Source organism: Podarcis melisellensis (assembly GCF_964234715.1).
Source record: "Podarcis melisellensis genome assembly, chromosome: 5".
Lineage (NCBI taxonomy): Eukaryota > Metazoa > Chordata > Lepidosauria > Squamata > Lacertidae > Podarcis > Podarcis melisellensis.
Genome location: NC_138537.1, coordinates 5,377,296 through 5,398,685, shown reverse-complemented (window position 1 = coordinate 5,398,685; position 21,390 = coordinate 5,377,296). Strand labels below are relative to the sequence as shown.

At 46.8% G+C, this 21,390-nt stretch overlaps 1 protein-coding gene and 1 long non-coding RNA gene across 6 annotated transcripts in view; one reads left to right on the top strand and one right to left on the bottom strand.

Moving 5' to 3' along the window:
* LOC309369827 (cytochrome P450 2J2-like) overlaps positions 1-15,855 on the top strand; it is a 66,028-nt gene extending 50,173 nt beyond the window's left edge. For 2 of the 3 annotated variants that reach the window (XM_081911172.1, XM_081911171.1), the window contains 8 exons: positions 3,611-3,773; positions 5,978-6,127; positions 7,516-7,676; positions 9,311-9,487; positions 10,282-10,423; positions 12,493-12,680; positions 13,851-13,992; positions 14,182-15,855. In XM_081911172.1, coding sequence (XP_081767298.1) covers positions 3,611-3,773; positions 5,978-6,127; positions 7,516-7,676; positions 9,311-9,487; positions 10,282-10,423; positions 12,493-12,680; positions 13,851-13,992; positions 14,182-14,363 — 1,305 coding nt within the window. In that variant the 3' untranslated portion in view covers positions 14,364-15,855. Of the gene's footprint in view, positions 1-2,907; positions 2,988-3,610; positions 3,774-5,977; positions 6,128-7,515; positions 7,677-9,310; positions 9,488-10,281; positions 10,424-12,492; positions 12,681-13,850; positions 13,993-14,181 lie in introns of those variants that run through there. The other variant, XM_081911173.1, reaches the window with a different exon arrangement.
* A 3,241-nt stretch (positions 15,856-19,096) lies between these two features.
* On the bottom strand, positions 19,097-21,363 carry LOC309369981. 3 transcript variants are annotated; one of them, XR_014168303.1, is made up of 3 exons: positions 21,228-21,363; positions 19,361-19,420; positions 19,097-19,242 (listed from the first exon to the last, which is right to left on the bottom strand). It is a non-coding gene; the product is annotated as an uncharacterized lncRNA (long non-coding RNA). The 3 variants fall into 3 exon arrangements; XR_014168304.1 differs by having other exon boundaries at positions 19,361-19,667; positions 21,228-21,362; XR_014168305.1 differs by lacking the exon at positions 21,228-21,363 and having other exon boundaries at positions 19,361-20,167.
* Positions 21,364-21,390: the final 27 nt, after the last annotated feature.

The window sequence follows — 21,390 nt, the reverse complement described above, 5'->3', positions numbered from 1 at the left end:
TAGCTCTCGCCCGGCGCAACTAGGACCCTCGTACCTACGGGACCGCCTCTCCTGGTATGTCCCACAGAGAAATTTACGGTCTGCAAATAAAAACATCCTAAAGATCCCAGGCCACAGAGAGGTTAGGCTGGCCTCAACCAGAGCCAGGGCCTTCTCGGCCGCGGCTCCAATCTGGTGGAATGCTCTGTCACAAGAGACTAGGGCCCTGCGGGACCTGACATCTTTCCGCAGGGCCTGCAAGACAGAGCTGTTCCACCAGGCCTTCGGTCAGGGCGCAGCCTGACCCCCCTCCTCTGGCAATCGGCAATCTACACAGAATTTGCTTGATGGTTGCCATTAATTTGATTTTAATTTGATTTACTTAATTTTTATAATGAATGTTTTTAGAATGTCGGATTATTTGATTGTTAGCCGCCCTGAGCCCAGCTCCGGCTGGGGAGGGCGGGATATAAATAAAATTTATTATTATTATTATTATTATTATTATTATTATTATTATTTAGTATAATCAGGTCTTTAACATCCCTTGAGGGACAGCCAAATTTAAATAACAATTTGACACACAGCTGTGAGGCATTTGCGAGCTTTTTTGCGGAGAAGGTCTTGTTGCTCCGCCATGACCTCCCTGCCAATTTGGATACAATAAAGGTACTGGAGGCCCCTCGACTGTCCTCGGGTCCAGTATTGGACCACTTCGACCGGATATCCCCAGCCGATGTGGACAGACTCCTCCGAGCTGGAAAGCCCACCACCTGTCCTCTCGACCCGTGCCCGTCTTGGCTGATTAGAGCGTGTTCAGAAGAGGTGTTGGCCCTCCTGGGGGATATCATCAATTTGTCCCTTGGCACAGGGACATTCCCAGGGGAACTGAAGGAGGCAGTGGTGCGCCCGCTCTTAAAGAAAACATCATTAGATCTTTTAGATCTATCCAATTACTGCCCGGTTTCGAATCTTCCGTTCCTGGGTAAGGTGATTGAGAGAGCGGTTGCTGAACAGCTTGGTGGGTTTCTGGATGAAACATCGGCTCTGGATCCATTCCAGTCCGGCTTCCGCACTGGTCATGGGACCGAGACGGCTCTGGTTGCCCTAACAGATGATCTTCGTAAACAGCTGGATCGAGGTGGGTCAGGGCTGCTGATTCTTCTAGATCTGTCAGCAGCTTTCGACATGGTCGATCATGAACTTCTGGACCACCGCCTTGTCGGCGTGGGGATCCAGGGCACAGTCCTTCAATGGCTGCGCTCGTTTCTCTCTGGTCGGGGACAGAGGATGGCGCTTGGGGGGGAATTGTCATCACGCCACTCCTTGGTGTGTGGAGTACCTCAGGGTGCGATACTCTCCCCGATGCTTTTCAACATCTTTATGTGCCCCCTCGCCCAGCTTGTCCGGAGTTTTGGGCTGGGTTGCCATCAGTATGCTGATGACACCCAACTCTATCTGTTGATGGATGGCCATCCTGACTCGGCCCCAGACACACTGACCAGATGTTTATAAGCTGTGGCTGGATGGTTACGTGGGAGCCGGTTGAAGCTAAATCCTTCAAAGACAGAGGTCCTGTGGCTGGGACGGGACGATATGGGATAAATAGTGAACTCCCCAGAACACCCTGAGGAGCATTGTCAGGAATTATACCTCATAAATCCTGGTTTTCCCCTGCCCTAATAGCTCCACACCTCTAGAGGGCAGTAGAACTCAACTGCCATAGTCGAAACAAAAAATTCCTTCCAGTAGCACCTTAAAGACCAACTAAGTTAGTTCTTGGTGTGAGCTTTCGTGTGCATGCACACTTCTTCAGATACACATAAATAGTGACATCAGCCGGAAACCCTGAGGAAGAACTCCAGAGTGGAATTTTAATGGCGGAGACTGGATATGTACTCTGTGAGTTATTTATGGCCGCAGCTCGTATGCTAGTTGGTAAACAGTGGAAGGAATGGAATGTGACCTTGTCCCATCCCAGATAAACACTGTAAAGAACTGAACAAGGGAAGATAGTAATTCATTCTCCCAGCACACCAGGTCTGAAACAACAATGTATATATAGGATGAATAAACTGGCATGGGAAATTTCCACTCTCATTTCGCCTTTATTGGAATTCTCTGAGATCCCTAGCTGAGTGGCCCTTTTCAAACTCTGGACCAAACCACCAACGGCATGAGACCGCCCGGAAAATTCCCCACAAGCAAATGTGGCTGAAAAATATGCCCCACCTGTGCCCTAGTGGGCCCCTATACATAGCTGATGGGCTGCATTCAGTTTTATGGGTGTCTGTTTCCCCACTTTCCTGCATGTCTGGTGGTAAATAAAAGTCTTCAGCGGGTGTTTAAAGGTTGAAACAGAATGTGACTTCTTGAGTGTCTATTTGCAGAACATTCCACAGGACTGGACCAGTGACACTAAGGTCTCGGGGAGTTAGAGGAGGATTTAGCCAACTAGGCCAATCAATGGAAGCCCTGTGTGAGGAACTACACTTGCAAAATGTGGCTTTCTCCCTCTCTGCATGCCATGCAGCCCCCCCAATTGCTATGGATGGTTGGTAGAACCCCCTAGAACAGCACTGGGGGGGGAGAAGGGGGACTGTTCCACCTGGCAAGCTGAAATCCTTTGACAGATGGAACAAGTGGAAGAATGCAATGTTGAATTCCACCCTCTATTTTGCACTGACGTCAAATGAGCCTCACCAACTCAGGGGACAACCAACAACATTCCTGCAGATGATCTCAGTGATTCAGCTGGGATTTAAGGGTCCAGGTGGTCCTTAAGATACCCTTAGGTATGGAGAAGGAGGATGCCCCAGCAGCAGCACTGAAGTAAGCTTCATCTACCAGTCCAGTCATCTTTTGTATGTGTCATGGACTGGTTGGATGCAGAGGAATGGTGGGAGGAACCAGCTAGGGTTGGCGGCTCAGAGTCCAGGGAGCGATGGTGGGATGATGAGTGGTCAGAGGGAGAAGTCTGAGAAGAGGAGGTGTCAGAGGCTGAAGAGGTAACAGGGCTCAGTGAGCAGGGGGAGTCTGTGGTAGAGAGAAGTCTGGGATCAGAGGCAGAAGCTGAAGCAGGAGAGGCCAAGAGGCAGAGATGTGTCAGCCTGGTGAAGAGTCACGGGTATCTCCCCCCCCCCCTGCTGTGACAAGCTCCCCTCCACCCTTGACTCCCAGAACCAGAAGAGGCATGAAAAGGGCAGAGGAGGAGAGGTTGGCTTCACACAGGAGCAATTTCAGATTGTTTGGAGAAAGCACTGGCGAAGAGGGGACAGACGACTGCGAGGAGCCGAGGACTTTCAGTCTCAACAATTGATTTCCATGGAGTTAAGATGACAGAGAACGAGCTGCTCTGCCCATTAGGCCTGACACTCGGCCAAGTCTGCGGAAATTGTGTTTTTGCTAATACCGTAAAGACCAAACTCTGAACTGTGTGATTTACTGCCGGTTTGCATTTTGACAGTATGTGGAACGGGAAGGAGGTGCCAACTTGTTGTTCATTTCAGGCAGCAAAGCATATTGGGAGGAAGTTGTTTTTGCTAGAGAGTTGCCTACAAAGTTGTTTCGAAAAAGAATTAAATAAATAATTGCAAGAAAAGTTATTTTATTTTATTTGTCTAAATTGCAGATATCAAAGGATTATGGGAGGATCTTCACCATGTGGGTGGGACACAAGCCCATGATTATCCTGAATGGGTTCGATGCTGTGAAAGAGGCGCTGATCACACATTCCGAACAGATGACGGGCCGGCCCATGACCCCTTTCGTGATTGAGACAATGAAGGGAAAAGGTAAGTCAACCTCCTTACCGTTAAGGGTGTTGAGATTTCTGGGCTCTACCTTGATCAAATGCAACAAAATGCACTCAAATAGGGGGCGGGGAGAATACAGGGGAAAAAACAATGCCCATCAAAAATGCTAATTGAATTCCCAATACACGCAGGTTCCGCTGTCGATCCGCTCGCCATCTGAAAATTCACTTATCTTAACGTACAAAATTATGACCTCGCTAAATTATTATGATGGTGTTTCCTGCTTGGCAGGGGGCTGGACTCGATGGCCCTTGTGGTCTCTTCCAACTCTATGATTCTATGATTCTAAACACTCCACAGATTCAGATATCCAAACAGCCAGAGTTTGCCCACTTCCTTACTTCATTGCTTGCTTGTGTTTTGTTAGACCGGACAAATCAATTTCCCCTTTGTCTCTCTTTTGCGTGTTGGCTGCAGCAATTCCTAGGAACAAACCATGGAGGGGGGGGGAATCAATCAAATCCCCATTTAGAAATGTTCCCATAGGAATCAGTAGAAATTGTGGACTCATTATGCGAACACTTGCCTAACAAATGATTTCCAGGGAACGCATTGTGTTTGGTAAACCACTGCATAACTAGTGGTACTGTTCTTAACCTGAAACTGTTCTTAACCTGAGGTACCACTTTAGCTAATGAGGCATCCCGCTGCCACCGCGCCGCCAGTGTGCGATTTCTGTTCTCATCCTGAAGCAAAGTTCTTAACCCGAGGTACTGTTTCTGGGTTAGCAAAGTCTGTAACCTGAAGCATCTGTAACCCGAGGTACCACTGTATACTGAAATAGACAAATCAGAAATGGACAAATAAGTCTATTTCCAGGCCCTCTTGTTTTTGCATACAATGCGGGGATATAAGTAAAAATATGAGTCCACCTAGCTCAGAATCTGCTACTCCAGAGGACCCCGCTGTGGCACCTGCAGGCATTGGGGTACCCATGAGTACCTCCTGTGGCACCCACAAATGTTCTCAGTAACTGACCCCTTCAAAGATCCACAGTGCATGAGTGGCTTCTGGCAGATATTTGAGTAGCCATGGCAGAATATGGACAAGCTTCTACATACAAGCGCACACAGCATTGAAATTCATACCCAGTGGATCCAAATGGCATCCATCCGTACTTCCTCAATAGGAATGAGCTGCACACACCAGAGGCATTTCTACTTGGAATTTTAGGCAGTGATATCCCGAAAAATATAAGAGAAATCTTTTTATATGCAACAGCCACTGCCCGGTTATTAATTGCATCAAACTGGAAAGGGGGGAAAGTACCAGCAGTAAGGGAATGGCAGAACGAGTTATTAGACTATCCAGAATTGGCTCAATTGACAGATAGATTAAGGGGAAATACAAAACAATCATTCCTGCAAAAATGGGATATGTTCAAGAAATACCTACAAAAATAACGTCTAAGGCAGCGTTTGAATAACCCTTGTGTGAATTAAATACTACTAAGCAAGGGAAAACGGTATGATATGTTATAAGAAAGTACTAGAAACTATAGTAAGAGTAAGGTAAGAAGTACATTCAATGTCGTAAATGTAACTTACATTGGGAAATGACGGGAAGTCTGTTTTCATATAATTTAGTTTATTGGAATTTAGTTTATTGGATTTTTTTACTTTGGTTTATTTTTGTTTAGTTAGAAATTATAAGAAAAGAGCATGTACAAATACAAGTTTGAATCAATATTTAATGGTATAATTATTTAAGGCTGTACATGTACCAAAATTGTGTATGGATGTAATAATAATAATAATAATAATAATAATAATAATAATAATAATAATAATAATAATAATAGGAATGGGAATGAACTGCACATATGCCTTCCACACACCCCTCCGCATTTTGCCCTGCCAGCTATGCATAATGAACACACAACTAGCATTGGGTCAAGGATTGTCTGTAGCTCAATTGCACAGCGCTTGGATTGTCCATTGAAAATCCTAGGTTCCATCTCTGGCTTCTCCAGGCTGTTGTTGTTGTTGTTGTTTATATCCTGCCTTTTCCTGGTCCAGGGCTCAAGGCAGCTCACACAATTTAAAGCAATCCAGATAAAATACCAACAGCTAAAAACATACAAACTTTTTTCCCCGTAAGGCATACCGTATACAGTTCTTTGATGCATTTCTTCCCACCCCACTCCAATGCTTCTATAACGTATTGCTGATCTGCTCTAACAGGAGTTCTGTTTGCAACTGGCCACATCTGGAAGCAGCAGAGGCGCTTTAGCCTGACGACCCTGCGGAATTTAGGCATGGGGAAGAAGGGCGTGGAGTACCGCATTCAACAGGAGTCGAACTATCTCCTCGAACTATTTCGAAACGAGGGAGGTCAGAAACACCACCATTATTATATAATAATAATAATAATAATAATAATAATAATAATAATAATAATAATAATAATAAATTAATTAATTAATAAATAATTTATTATTTATACCCCGCCCATCTGGCTGAGTTTCCCCAGCCACTCTGGGCGGCTTCCAATCAAATATTAAAAACAATACAGCATTAAATATTAAAAACGTTATGTGCAGTTTCAAGCTTGTGAATTGATCAGCACTTCTGGTCGGGGCTAACAATGCAGAAATGGAAGGTTTAACTGCCCAATGCATTTATAGGATCAGTTTCTTCTAGTGTGACTATTTAAGCTTCTAGGCCTCATGGGTATAGACTGAAAAGCATAGGCATGCCTAGGATGTGTCTGTTGAAGCTCTGGAATTTACGCAGCTCATAAATGCTTTAGTTGAGATTCCTGCATCTGCAGTGACCTTCAGGGCTCCTTCCAAGTCTACAGTTCTATGATCCAGGAAACCACATATTTAAAAATGTGATGATCTGCAAGTCTATGGAGACTGCCCTTTCCCTCTCCCCTCCAGAATCACCCACAATGCAGGAGGGCACCCTCCCTGGCTCCTTTGGAACCAACAACTAAAAAACAGAGCACAACCTCTTTAAATGCAACAGCTTCCTTCCAAGAGGGTAGACCTAGAGGCAATTGCTTGCCTGCAGGACTCTTTAGGGCCCCACTTGACTGCCAGCTGCTGCTGAAGCAACATTATTGCCTGCTCCTTGCATAGAGCCTTTGGCGTTGACTCCAATGGGAGCCAACTGGAGGAGGAGTTCTGAACTCCTGCCCTGATTCTTGGCAGGGCTCCAGGGTTGAGACTGATTTTGTGCAGTGTTTCACTGATGTGTTTATTTGCTCTTGCACCCTGGAAAAACACCACACAAAAAGAACCTTGGTGCAATCCTACCTAACTTGCCCCGAGGGATTTAGTCTGGGTCTTGTGCAGGATCGTCTGCAAAGAGAAGGCCACTTTTGGGTTCAGTCTCACTCTTCTAGCATGCGGCAAGGAACAGTCTGTGAGGAGGAGGAGATGCTTCTACATGCAGGAAGTTGACTCCATCTCCCATCACCCTGAGCAAGTATGGACCAAGGCCAGGAATGATGGGAGTTGTAGTACAATAACATGTGGCAGGCCAAAAGTTTCCCAGCCCTGAGCCAGGCAGAATCATACACTGAAAGAATGAAATGAAAGACAAGCACAAAAGCAATAATGAATGCATCCACTTTTTGTAGCAGACCCAGCCCTCCCCCTCCTACTAGATTTGCTCCTGGCCTCTCAGGTGAAAACGTTTGGCTTCATATTAGGCAGGTCTAAATGTTGGTCTGAATGTTAAATGGTGACAGTTTATCACACCTGCCCTTTCAGGGAAGCCCATGAACCCTGCTCTCGCCATCTTCCCTGCGGTCTCCAACGTGATCTCGTCCGTGGTGTTCGGGCATCGCTTCTCCTACGACGACGAGGTCTTCCAAGATATGGTCAAGGCTGTCGATTTCATGTTCCATTTTTTGCCCAGCCCGTTTCGAATTGTGCGTGTTCCGAAAGATTTCAAAAAACAAAATTAAGTGAATGTTCTGTGACAGAAGGGTAGCTGGGTTATTGCATCGGTCTGTCTTGAGAGGCAACGGAGTATGCCTCTCGGGGTTAAGTCAAACCATTGCGTTAGAGGCACTGAAGTGACTTCTCTGGGATGCTAGCCTGAGCAGTGTGTCTGGAGGTCCTGGGCTGCCCAGGGGACAAGACTCCACTCTTGTCCTCACTGAGGTGGTCCAAAGGAAAGCAGAGCAAGGTGTTTGGCACCATCTTGGCTGCAGGAATTGCCAGAAGGAGGTGAACAAGGCGCCATCCAACTGTCTTAGGGACGCCACTCTGGATTTGTGTAGGGTTTACTCCTTAGTTTTTTCTTCTCCCAAAAGTATCCTGCAAGGTTTTGAACTAGGGCCTCAAAGACCAGGATTCAACCACAAAATTCATTGGGCAACATTTAGCTAGGCACAGTCTCTTAGCCTAACCCAGGCATAGGCAAACTTGGCCCTCCAGATGTTTTTGGCCTACAACTCCCATGAACCCTAGCTATCAGGACCAGTAGTCAGGGATGATGGGAATTGTAGTCCCAATCTGGAGGGCCGAGTGTGCCTATGCCTGGCCTAACCTAACTCACATGGTTGTTGTGAGGATGAAAAGGGAAAGGGGTGAACCTAAGAAAAGTCCTGCTGGATCAGGCCAAAGGTCCCTCTAGTCCAGCATCCTTTTTTGTGTGTGCACAAGAGCCCTCTCCCCTGCTGTGGCTTCCAACACCTGCCATTTCAGAAGCATCACAGCCGCCAACAGTGAAGACAGAACTGACTATCAGCCATGGGTAGTTTTATGTGATGCTACGTCGTCTTGGAATCCCTCATTAAAATGTTGGTGCTTCAAAGACAACGTCAGGCCCATAATCTCTCTCTCTTTTTTTGTAACTGTTTTTATTTTTTCACTTTCTGATACACAAAGAGCAATAATAACAACCATAAAGTGAGGAAGAGAGACGATAAAAGCAAGAAAGGAGAAGAAAGCGAGAATCTGAGGAGAGACGGGAGCAGTAGTATTCCAAAAACAGCAATGTAGTTTCAGACAATTATCCCTCATAAGCATATTACCCAAGGACCCATAATTAATATATTATTTATTTATCCGTTCGCTTTAATAGCCTAAAGGAATAACCGGCCCTTCCATATACAAGATCCTTTTTGTGAGCCATAATTACACACTCACGAAAGCAGCCTTTGCTTACCCCCCCCCCCACATGCCCCACAACTGTCCCAGAAAAAATGGGACATCCCGTTTTCTCACGTGAGGGCAGGGCAGCCATTTTGGGTGTCACGATCTCGCGCAATTTTGCTCCGAGCTCTCACCCCGAAAAGTGGCCCGATTTCAGTGTGGTGCCCCCAAAAGGCATGCTTTGGCGCACCATGCAAGCATAGCTCTGGGGAAAGTGCATTTTTTTGGGGCTCCGTGATCTCACGTGGGTCCAGTGACTTGCGCAGGAGTACGGGCGGGAAGACATGCGTTCTGGCTTTGGGACTCAAAATATTGGAGGGTATGCCCGCGTGCCCTTCAAAGAGCTACGATTAACGCGGCGAGGGCAGATAACCAATCGTCTTCTCTTTCTCTCCATCTCCAGGCATATGATCTTTTCCCTGGGCTGATGCGCCATTTGCCGGGACCCCACCAGAAGGCATTTGAATGCTTGGCAAAAGGGCACGCAATTATAAGGGACGAGATCAGAAGCCACGAGAAGACCAGGGACCCAATTGACCCGCAGGATTTAATTGACTACTATCTGAATCAGATTGAAAAGGTAAGGGGCTGCCTTCTGTGAAGCTGGAGCTCATCTGAAGAGATGGTGGAAATGCTGGTAAATCATAGAATCGAAGAGTTGGAAGGGAGCCTGAGGATCAACCGGTCCACCCCCTGCAATGTAAGAAATGCAGCTAAACCATCTATGAAAGATGGCTATCCAACCTTTGCTTAAAAGCCTCCAAGGAAGGAGGGTCCACAACCTCCTAAAGGAGACATTTCCACTGTCAAACAGCTCATTTAACACCAAAAAAAGAGTTAAGCAGTGGTTCTGATAACCATAGCCATATGGCGTTCTTTTTTAATGTTAATAATGTGTTATTAAAGTGTGACACCAGAGGCTTCTGCAGAGCAACTAGCTATCATAAACTTAGGCAGACCTCGTGGAAAGGAAGGAAAGCGAAACCAAACAGGACTGTCTCAACGTTTTCTAATATCGTTCTAGCAACGTTTTCAAAGGTGAGTGTAGATCCAGCCTTACTGACAGGAAGTAATTCCAGACCTTCTCACATAGTCATGGCTTTTCTCAAAGAATTCTGGGGGCTGCATTTTGTTACAGGTCCTGAGAGTTTTCTCTGGCCCCACCTACCATGGTCCTTCAGAAGGTGACCTAGACAGGAAGTTGGTCCACAGGCTGAAATGTTCCCCCACTCCTGCTCTGCTCTCTGCCCACCTGCCATTTGTTTCACACTGTATTGTGGCATGGGTCAGAATGCTACCCTATCCAGGGGCCACACAAAGAACGGAACGCCACTAAACCTTTTCACCTTACTCTCACCTTTTGGGCACCAACAGAGCAAAGACGACCCCAACAGCACATTTGACGAGGAAAACATGATCCACGTCATCACCGACTTCTTTGCAGCGGGGACCGAGACGACCTCCGTCACGCTTCTCTGGGCTCTCCTCTACATGCTAGCCTTTCAAGACATCCAAGGTGAGGCCTCCATAACAAGTCCAGATACGTTTTATAGGTAGAAAGCATCATGTGGGAAGATTGGCACGAGCACGAGCACATGCACAAGCTGGCGGGGTTGCTATGCACCTACCAGTAATTTGCCAGCGCATATACCACCTCCACCGTTTTGCTTAACGTTTTACACACACACACACACACACACACACACACACACACACACAATTTTAATAAACTTTTCTAATTTGCATTTCAAAATATTCATTTAAACAACCTTAAATCAATGGCTTCCCTTCTTCTCTTTCCGTGGTTCGTTTTGCTTACCAAGCATCCCTGCATATTTTACGACATGAACTAAACCATTCAGTAAACCATTGTTATATCCATCAAAACTTATTGACACTGTTGAATTTATCTGAATGCTACCAGTGTTTTTAAATGCACACAATTTTCACCCATATATTCAGTAAACATCTTCCAGTCTTCTTCAAATGTATATTCTTCTTTGATACTTGGGAATTTCCCTCTGAACTATCAACATTAGTTTATCCTTAACATACTAACCCAATTGGTCAGTGTGGGTGACCTGCATGCCTGGGGCTGGATGTGGCTCTGCAGGTAATGCTACCTGGCCTTCAGAACTCTCCCCTGGTCACAGCTCTCACATCTTCCATTTCATAGTGCAAATGCCATATTTTTCTGTCTATAAGACAATATTTTTTCCTTAGTAATAATAGGCAAAAATTGTGGGTCGTCTAATACACAGATAGCAGAGACGGGACGGGCGATTGGTGGCAACAGCCAGCAGGAGATTGGCATTGGCGACTGAGCTTGTGATTGGTTGCTTTGGCAAGACCTGCTGACGATTGGCTGCTGCCGCTGCAATTGGGCTGGTTATTTATGGCCGCAGCATGCATGCCTGCAATTGGCCGTGGTTGCGTAGAGTGTGCAGGTGGGCTTTTGGCAACGAGCGTGCAGATGATTGGTGGCTGCAGCTATGGGTGCGATTCTCATTGGCGGGCAGGCTGTAGAACTCCCCCCCAAATAGTTTTGTTGCAGTCCAAAAAAATAGGGGTCGTCTTATACATGGGGGCGTATTATACACGGAAAAATACAGTCTTTTTGCCTGGCTGAGATGTGCTCCTGAACTCTGATCGCTGGCATAGCCTGACTGGGGCTGTGGCGGGGGCGACCCCAGACATGTGATACTGAGGGTGTGAGAGGACACAACCAGGTGCCCCCACTGCAGGCACCCTGCGGGGAGGCAAGCTGCCCCAGGGCCGGATCTTTGGGGCTGGGACGGGCCCCACACTGCACCTGCCCAAGTTGCCTGCCCACCAGCCAGCCCTTTCCCCCTCTGCACAGACATTTCATTTGACGCGACGCTGCCACTGACCTCTGACGCCGCTCCCAGGTGTCCTGCAAGGAGGCAAGCCACACAGCGACAGCATCTCCTCTCCTAGAGAGAGAGGAGAGCGTGGCTCTGCATTGGACATCCAGGTCCCCCCCCCCCACCTCACCGGAACTAAGAAGGACCTTGTTGCACCACCTGCCTGCCCAGCACCCACGCAGGGGGAAGCCCCAACTGGCTGATGTGGAGCCATGCTCTCCTGTCTCTGTGGGAAGAGGCTCTGTCCAAAGGCCCAGCCCCGGTGCAGCTTGCACCCTCTCAGAATGCAGTGGCATTGATTGGCACCGGAGGGCTCTGTTCACCCTCCGCACCCCATCCCCGACGTGCGCATGTGTGCCTGCTCTGGGCACCAGAAACTCACCCTACGCCACTGACTGATCATGCTTCTTCCTTGCCTGGATGGAAGACGGAGAGGCATCAGGGGATGTGTGCAGAAACTAGCCTGCTGCACAAAAGTGAAATTTTCCATCATTGCTCCATGCACATTTGCTTCTGCCTCCCCCCTCCCCCCGGCTAGCATATGGCCCCCCAAAAGTTTCACGGAAGGCAGTGTGATCTTTGGAGTTTCCTAGTCCTGACATGGATCAAATATAAATTTATCCGAAGGACTGCCAGAGGTTCCTCTGCTAATCTGATATGACATGGTGATCTGTATGCATACGTGTGTATATTTCACCAGAAAAAGTCCGGGAGGAGCTACATGCCGTTCTGGATCCTTCCCAAGAGGTCTGTTACGAGGATCGGAAGAGGTTGCCGTACACCAATGCCGTCATTCATGAGGTCCAGCGCCTCTGCAATGTCCTGCTGGTTGGGTCCTTCAGAGAATGCACAACAGACATAACCCTGCAAGGCTATCGTCTTAAAAAGGTATACTGATTCTCCTCCTTCTGTTATACCTTAAATTCCCATGGAATGTGGGGAACCACCATATATTACCGGTAAGTCAGACCATCTGGAGGGCCACAGGTTTCCGGCTCTGCTTCCGAGTGGCCTTAGCACTAAGTAGACCCATTGAAATTTATGGACCTAACTTGGTCGTGTTCATTAATTTCAGCAGGCAAATGAGCAAAATCTCAGTAAAATACCACCCAACGTATTCGAGTTATGCAAATATCATTCAGAAGCACAGTAGTACCTTGGTTGTTGAATGGCTTAGCTCCTGAACAAATCGGCTCCCAGACGCCACAAATCCGGAAGTGAGTGTTCCGGTTTGCGAACGTTTTTAGGAAGCCAAACGTCCGACGCAGCTTCCGATTGAGTGCAGGAAGCTCCTGCAGCCAAGCGGAAGCCACGCCTTGGTTTTTGTGTGTTTTTTTTAAAATAATATTTATTGAAATTTCAAAAAATTACAAAAATAAAGGAAAATTTAAAAAAATACAAAATACAGAAAAATAAAAACAATTAAAAACAAGTCAATTTTTCCATATCTTATCTTTCCTTTGCTTGTTTCCTTGACCTCCTCACACCTCCCTTTTTTGTGTTCTAGTTCAGTTAGTTAATTCAGCAAATCCTTTCCATCTTTGTTTTTATCTTAATAATTTATCTTAGTATATTGTAACTTTACATTCTCACCTGTTAACAATCCATTTTTACATACTCCTTTGTAACATTACTGCTAAAACCACATAACTTCATTCCAGCATCCTTCTAACATTCCTTAATTTTACAATGTTTCTGTAGTCTTTAAATTTCTTCCAACCTTCTTCTACCGACTCTTCTCTCTGGTCTCGGATACTGCCAGTCATTTCCGGCCACGCCTTGGTTTTCGGGTGGTTCTGGGAGTCGAACGGATCCCCAGAATGGATTAAGTTCAACAACTAAGGTACCACTATACTTAAGATTCCATTCCCACTCTGATTTCTTATCATCTGTCCAGCAAGAGCCAATATGCACCCCTTTCTCTTGACACCCACAGCAGCAAGAGAGGGGAGGAAATCACCCAAAGCAGATCTGTCCAGGAGCTTACTTTGATCTGTCCATATGTGGGTACATTGGAACTGAGGAGTTGATTATAATCATTACTTAATGGTTTTGCAGGGCACCGTCATCATCCCCGATGTAGCTTCTGTCTTGTATGACCCTGACCATTGGGAAACGCCTCATCAGTTCAACCCAAATCACTTCCTGGACAAAGATGGAAAATTCTTCTGCAAGGAAGCCTTCATGCCCTTTGCAGTAGGTAAGTCTGCCCTCTCTCCCACCCCAGCCCAGAAAAATGCCCGCAGACGCCCCACAATGTACGTTGCATGGAGTGTGTGTCATTCAATGGCTGTGTGAGCCTTACGGAATAGTGTCACCTTTTCCTGGTCAGCAAGGAATAAGCAAGACTGACTAACTAACCTGGATATCAATGTTCCTCCCCGTGCAGGACATCGTATTTGTGTGGGAGAGCGCTTGGCGCGGACCGAACTCTTCATTGTCTTCACCAAACTTCTGCGGGTTTTTAAATTACAGCTTCCAGAAGGAGTGAAGAGCGTCAGCATCAAGCCTATAACTGGAGGATTGGCCATGGTGCCACAACCCTATAAGCTCTGTGCTGTTCCTTACTAAGTTCCAGAGGGGAAGGAGGGCTATTTCTGCACACAGAGAGGAGGCGGGTGGGCTGCAGAGATGGGCTATCTTCCTGACAGCTGAATTGCCCCTTTCATATCTACATGTTTTAAACTGGTTTTAGAATATTTAAATGTTGCTACTGATGGTTATGTTTCTGCTGCCCAGAATTCCTCTGGGAGAAGGAAAGCCACTTCCGCCCTTCTGAGGTGGGCTTGCGGGCGTCACAGCCCAGCCCCCATGCGATTGGGGGGATTCCCAGCCGCGTCACCCCCTGGCCAGCCAATCGGCTGGCTCTGGGGGTGTGGCCTGCCCTATTTAAGGCAGGACGTGGCCGGGGATCTCCCTCTTTGCCGCTCCTCAGCTGTTTGGTTTTCCCACCCTCCTGCCCTATAGGTTTTGCCTTTGACCTTGCTCTGGACCTTGGTTGGTCTCCGTTGAGGGACCTGGTAGGAATTTTTCCACTTGGCAAATTGGCATCAGTCACTTGGTTTTCACAAATTGTAGCAAATCGTCACAACTTTCTGGGTATTGGTGGTTAGGCATTGGTATAATTCTGTAGTTGGAAGAGGGAAGGTAACGCCATCACCTGCCCCACATATTGAAGGGTGGTCCAGTAAAGGATTCTGGGGTGTGTGGCCCTGCCCGAAGCCTAGGGAGGTGAGGGCCTAAGGTACGTCCCCTATTGGTGACCCTGGGGAAGCTCCTATTTGATGTGCATCAGCAGGACTCCCTCTAAGACAGTAAGACAGAACTATTCCACCTAGCTTTCAATTTGAACCTGGCCTGATCTTTCATCCCCCTTCCTTCCCCCCTCCCCATTTTGTGAAGATTGCCCGCTCTGGGATCCCACAGCTGGTTCTTCCCTGGTCTCCTCGCTGGCCCAAGTGGGACTAATTTAGCCAGCTAGCCCTGGTGATCATCTAATGTCTATTGGATGGATTTTCCCCCTAAATTGATTTTTGATTTTATTGTTATTTACGCTTTATACCGTATTTTATGCTGTTTTCTTGGTGCAGTGGTACCACAGGTTAAGTACTTAATTCGTTCCGGAGGCCCGTACTTAACCTGAAACTGTTCTTAACCTGAAGCACCACTTTAGCTAATGGGGCCTCCTGCTGCCGCCGCACCGCTGGAGCACCATTTCTGTTCTCATCCTGAAGCAAAGTTCTTAACTTGAAGCACTATTTCTGGGTTAGCGGAGTCTGTAACCTGAAGCGTATGTAACCTGAGGTACCACTGTAGCATCAATTAAATGTTTTAAATTTGTTGTTAGTCGCCCTGAGCCCAGTTTCCTGAACCAGGAAGGGCAGGGTATAAATAAAAATGTATTATTATTATTATTTATTATAATGGTGGTTAACCCTTCCTGGACTTCAAGACGACGGGCTGAAGTTGGATATAGTCAGTTAGGACCAATGCCTAAGCCAATACCGCTCATCACCTGTAACCAATAAAGTTGTGGCCTTTTTTAGCCCATTAACCTTAATAATTGTGTCATGTGTCATTATTTCCACTGGGAGGTGGGGCGGAAACTTGCCGCGCAATGTATTATAAATTGAATAAAGAAACAAATATTCCTAATTTCATCCAGGTGGGTATTCTTTTACCCAAGGACCCCCGTTAATAGGTTCACATACCCATTTGTGACATTCCTATAATAATATGCCTTGCCCCCGAATGACTTATCATAGGCCCTATCTGCATTACATTTTTAAAAGCAGTATCGCACTGTCAGGGACAGGCTAGATGTGGAGGAATGGTGGAGGACACCTGGCCAAGGGCCCCCCAGGGAAACCACAGAGGGATTTAGATCCTGGCTCCTGGTGGTGGGAAACCGGACACACCCCAGAGGAGGGGAGGAGCTGGGAAGTACTGGAGGCTGGGAGCGAGGAGGAGGAGGAGGAGGATGAAGAAGAGGAAACAGGCAGGTGCCCCAGCACCATAGCTGTCAACTTTCAGATTTGAAAATAAGGGATCAGCAGCCTCCAAAATAGAATCATAGAATCATAGAGTTGGAAGAGCCTACAAGGGCCATCGAGTCCAACCCCCTGCCAAGCAGGAAACACCATCAGAGCACTCCTGACATATGGTTGTCAAGCCTCTGCTTAAAGACCTCCAAAGAAGGAGACTCCACCACACTCCTTGGCAGCAAATTCCACTGTCAAACAGCTCTTACTGTCAGGAAGTTCTTCCTAATGTTTAGGTGGAATCTTCTTTCTTGTAGTTTGGATCCATTGCTCCGTGTCCGCTTCTCTGGAGCAGCAGAAAACAACCTTTCTCCCTCCTCTATGTGACAGCCTTTTATATATTTGAACATGGCTATCATATCACCCCTTAACCTCCTCTTCTCCAGGCTAAACATGCCCAGCTCCCTTAGCAGGAGCTAAGGGATCAGTAGCCAAAATAAGGGATCAGCAGCCTCACTTCTGTCTTCCACTGCCTCCCACAGTTTGGTCAAACTCATGCTGGTAGCTTCGAGAACACTGTCCAACCATCTCATCCTCATGGTTCAATGTTACTAGTGAGCAAAGTTACCCAGTCAGGATTTGAATCTTGGTCCTAGCTTTTGGTGTTAAGTTTCTATTTAGCTGTCCATTAATACTGACAAACCGTATCTCCCATTCATCTCTCAGATCCCCTTGTAAATCTAAAGTACTGACCTCACCATATCCTGCGGTAAAAAAAATTCCCCAAGTTGATTACACGTTGTGTGAAGGTAAGTGTGTGAAGCTACAGCATTCCTACTATCAGCTTAAGTGACACATTCTCTCTCTCTCTGGTCCATCAGGATGGCTGAGGGACAATGCGCGCCACGAGCCCCATGGAGATGTCATGGTGGGGATGGGCAGATCCAGGAGTTAGATGACCTGGGAGAGGGCAGAAGCAGGACCAGAGAGGAGAAATCAGGGTCTTAAGGAATGGCTGAGCTGGAGGAGTGGGGCCAATGATCAATAGTCACGGTTGGATTCTGGGGAAGGTTCTGGTCGGTCATCAAAGGGGTGGAGTGACTCCCGTATGAAGACAGGTTGTAGCATTTGGGACTTTCGGGTTTAGATCAGGGTTTCCCAAAATTAGGTCTCCAGCTGTTTTTGGACTACAACTCCCCTCACCCCTCACTAGCAGGAAGAACGGTCAGGGATGATGGGAATTGTAGTCCAAAAAGAGCTGGAGACCCAAGTGTGGGGAAACTCTGGTTCAGATAAAAGGTGAGTAAGAGGCGACACGAAAGAAGCTTATAAAATTGTGCCTGGCATGTAAAAAAACCAGAAGCCTTTTTGTTAGGTATTTTAGGTCTAGACATACCAAAGGAAATGAGGACTTTATTTATGTGTGCCACTGCAGCAGCAAGAATGTTGATTGCGCAAAATTGGAAGACTGGAGAAATCCCAAAAACGACAGACAGACTAAGAGAGAAAGACAACAGAGACTTTGAAAAAGATTGGGAACCACTCATATTATATTTGCAGAAACACAGACAGTGAATAGACTTGATGGCAGGATTTAAATAAACATTCACATTATTAGCATTAGAAACTGTTTAGAAGATAGTGAAATAGGATGGTGTATTTACTGTTATTTTTATGTCTTTAGGCTTGAAGTTATGTTATTAATAACTTTTTCTGTTAAGAGATAGCAAATTGGGTGAAAATAGAAACAAACCAGAAGCGGAAGCTGGGGGAAGCCTTGGAGGGGAGGGAGGGAGGAATATGTAGTAAATGTTAAGAATTTGAGATGTATGTAATGAATGAAAAAGAAAAATGAATTTTTTTTAAAAAATTGTGCCTGGCCTAGAGAAAGCGGATAGAGATAAGATTTTCTCCCTCTCTCATAACAAGTGAAGCTGAATGTTGGATGATTTAGGAGAGATAAATGACAGTCCTTCTTCACGCAGCACGATGGAACTTGATTCCACAGGAGGCAGTGGTGGCCCCTAACCTGAACGGCTTATAAAGAGGATGGGACAAATTCATGGAGGAGAGGGCTATCGATGGACACTCCAGCCATGTTGGCTCTGCTCTGCCTCCACAGTTTGCTGCTGAATGCAAGTTCATGGAAACCGCAGGAGGGAAGAGGGCTCTTGTGTTCATGTTCTGCTCGCTGGCTTCCCACAGGCATCTGCTTGGCCACTGCAAGAACAGCATGCTGGACTAGATGGGCCATTGGCCTGATCCAGGAAGCTCTTCCTATGTTCTTATGTCCAAGATGGGTCCTGTCCCAGGAATGTTGACCATGCAAAATCATAGGAAGGTAAAGGTAAAGGTAAAGGGACCCCTGACCGTTAGATCCAGTCGTGACCGACTCTGGGGTTGCGGCGCTCATCTCGCTTTATTGGCCGAGGGAGCCAGCATACAGCTTCTGGGTCATGTGGCCAGCATGACTGAGCCGATTCTGGAGAACCAGAGCAGCGCACGGAAACGCAGTTTACCTTCCCGCTGGAGCGGTACCTATTTATCTACTTGCACTTTGACATACTTTCGAACCGCTAGGTTGGCAGGAGCAGGGACCGAGCAACAGGAGCTCACCCCGTCACGGGGATTCGAACCGCCGACCTTCTGATCGGCAAGTCCTAGGCTCTGTGGTTTAACCCACAGTGCCACCCGCGTCCCCATAGGAAGGTAGAACTGTAGAATTGGAAGGGACCCCCCCCCAGTCATCAATAAAATAACAACTTATTTATACGCACACTGCCATCTACTGGGTCTGCAAATAATACCATGAATACACACAAATACAAGCTCTTAGTTTTATTTTCCAATAAGTATGCAGACATGAGATTATCACACCTGAATTGATAGCTATGCAGAAGAGGATTTCACACTAACATTGAAACTATTTCCCGAACATCCAGCCTCACGATCTGCATAACTGGCTTTTCCTGTAGATAAAGGAAAAAGCCATTAACCAGATCCAAGATAAATAAAAAGCTCAACACATATTATTTCAGCCCTCCAGCAAAATTGACACCTCCCAAGATCTTACAAGCTCCTACTTACCTTATGTTAATCCTCTCTTCACACTTCCTGCCACCTCTGCTGTTCTTCTTTGTCATAGATCTGTATGGAAACAAAAAGGTATAAAAACCAAGGCAGCTCTTTTGTTCGAGGTTCTCACTCCGTCCTTGTTACGTGAGGGGGGACCCTGTTGCAACAGTCCCCCTCCCCCCCCCCCCGTTCTTTCAATAAAGATCAGACTTTGCTTTACTGAATCCTGGTGTTGGTCTTTCTCATTTCCCGACCGGAGCGGAGCCTAACCAACGGTGCTCTTCCAAGGGTTTCGGTCCTCCCTACGAGGCTGCGACCCCTTTATAGGGAATATTAATTTCATATTTCACTGTAAAGAATTCATTTCCTTGACAGAACACATTTTTTGTAGGATGTGCCTGTTTGGTCAGAAAACTGCATTGTGAAATACGTCGGGTCGTGCCCACCAGCTATGCCCTGCTGCCATAGGGGTCATGAGGGCACATGGATTAGCCACTCCCCTGCCATGAATGTGTACACTGGCCAGGTATCCAAGCATCAGAAAATAGTCTATGACTGTTGGAAGTCACTCTCTTTCGAATGCCATCAACCAGCCAAAAGTGGTGTTGGAATTGTCACAGAATTGTTATTGTGTACAGTGGGACCTCGGGTTACATAAGCTTCAGGTTACAGACGCTTCAGGTTACAGACTCCGCTAACCCAGAAATAGTACCTCGGGTTAAGAACTTTGCTTCAGGATGAGAACAGAAATTGTGCTCCGGTGGCGCGGCAGCAGCAGGAGGCCCCATTAGCTAAAGTGGTGCTTCAGGTTAAGAACAATTTCAGGTTAAGAACAGACCTCCGGAACGAGTTTAAGTACTTAACCCGAGGTACCACTGTATTAGCATTCTGGGTCACTTTTTAAAAAATGAAACCCTAAGCCACTGGGGGAAATAAACATTGAAAACTAGGATCTGTCCTGGAGTGTCAACACAAGGGGGCTTGTGAAGAAGGCGCAGCAGACACTGTACTTTTTAAGAATCCTAAGGAAAAACCATCTTCCACAGAAACTGCTGCTTGCCTTCTATCACTGTGCCATTGAGAGCGTGCTCACTTATGGCTTATGTGTGTGGTACGGAAGCTGTACTACCCAGGACAGGATGGCGTTGTGCAGAGTTGTTAAGGCAGCAGAGAGCATTGTTGGCTGCCCACTCTCCACCTTAGAGCAGATTTATGCCACAAGGTGCCATAGGAAGGCACTGGACATAGTAAAAGATCCATCGCATCCTGGTCACTGTCTCTTTGAGCTCCTGCCGTCGGGACGGAGATACAGGACGATGATGACAAGAACGAGCCGTCTCAAGAACAGCTTCTTCTCCAGAGCGATCTCGGCCCTGAATGGGAAACCTGGACTTTGAAAGTCATCTAATCTTCCTTGCTGTATTATATTATATTGTTTTAATTAGTGTTTTTATAGTTGTTCTGATTTTGAGTGGAGTGCCCTATCTGGGGGGATGGAGCAGCCAAGTAATTTCGTTGTCCCTGAGAGGGGGCAATGACAATAAAGATATTATTATTATTATTATTATTATTATTATTATTATTATTATTAAACAACCTAAAATGCACAGGTTTTACACACAAACACACAGGTGAATTCCATAAAGGGGAGCCACCACTGAGAAAGCCCCGCTCTCCCCAGCTCCCTCTGAGGGGGTGCATGGAGAAGACCCTCAGGTGACATATGCTGGTGCCCCCTCACACCACGTCAAGACCTCAGATTTCCCACTGATTCCTCATCTCTCTCTCTCCCTGAGGACGTTAAAAAAAACTGCTTTTCGATGTGAACCAGGAAATGCCCATGCGCAAAACGAAAGGCGCACCTCTCTCCTTTTCCTACCCCTGGATTCAAAGCCGAGTCCGCGCTTCCACCATAGAGATGCCGAAAGATAGAGCGCCACCCCCTAGACGCTCGTCGAAAACCATAGTCCCAAAGGCCGCTTGCCGGTCACATGACCGGATGCCAGGCACACGAGCCTCAGCAAAGCCGGCCGGGAGCGGTG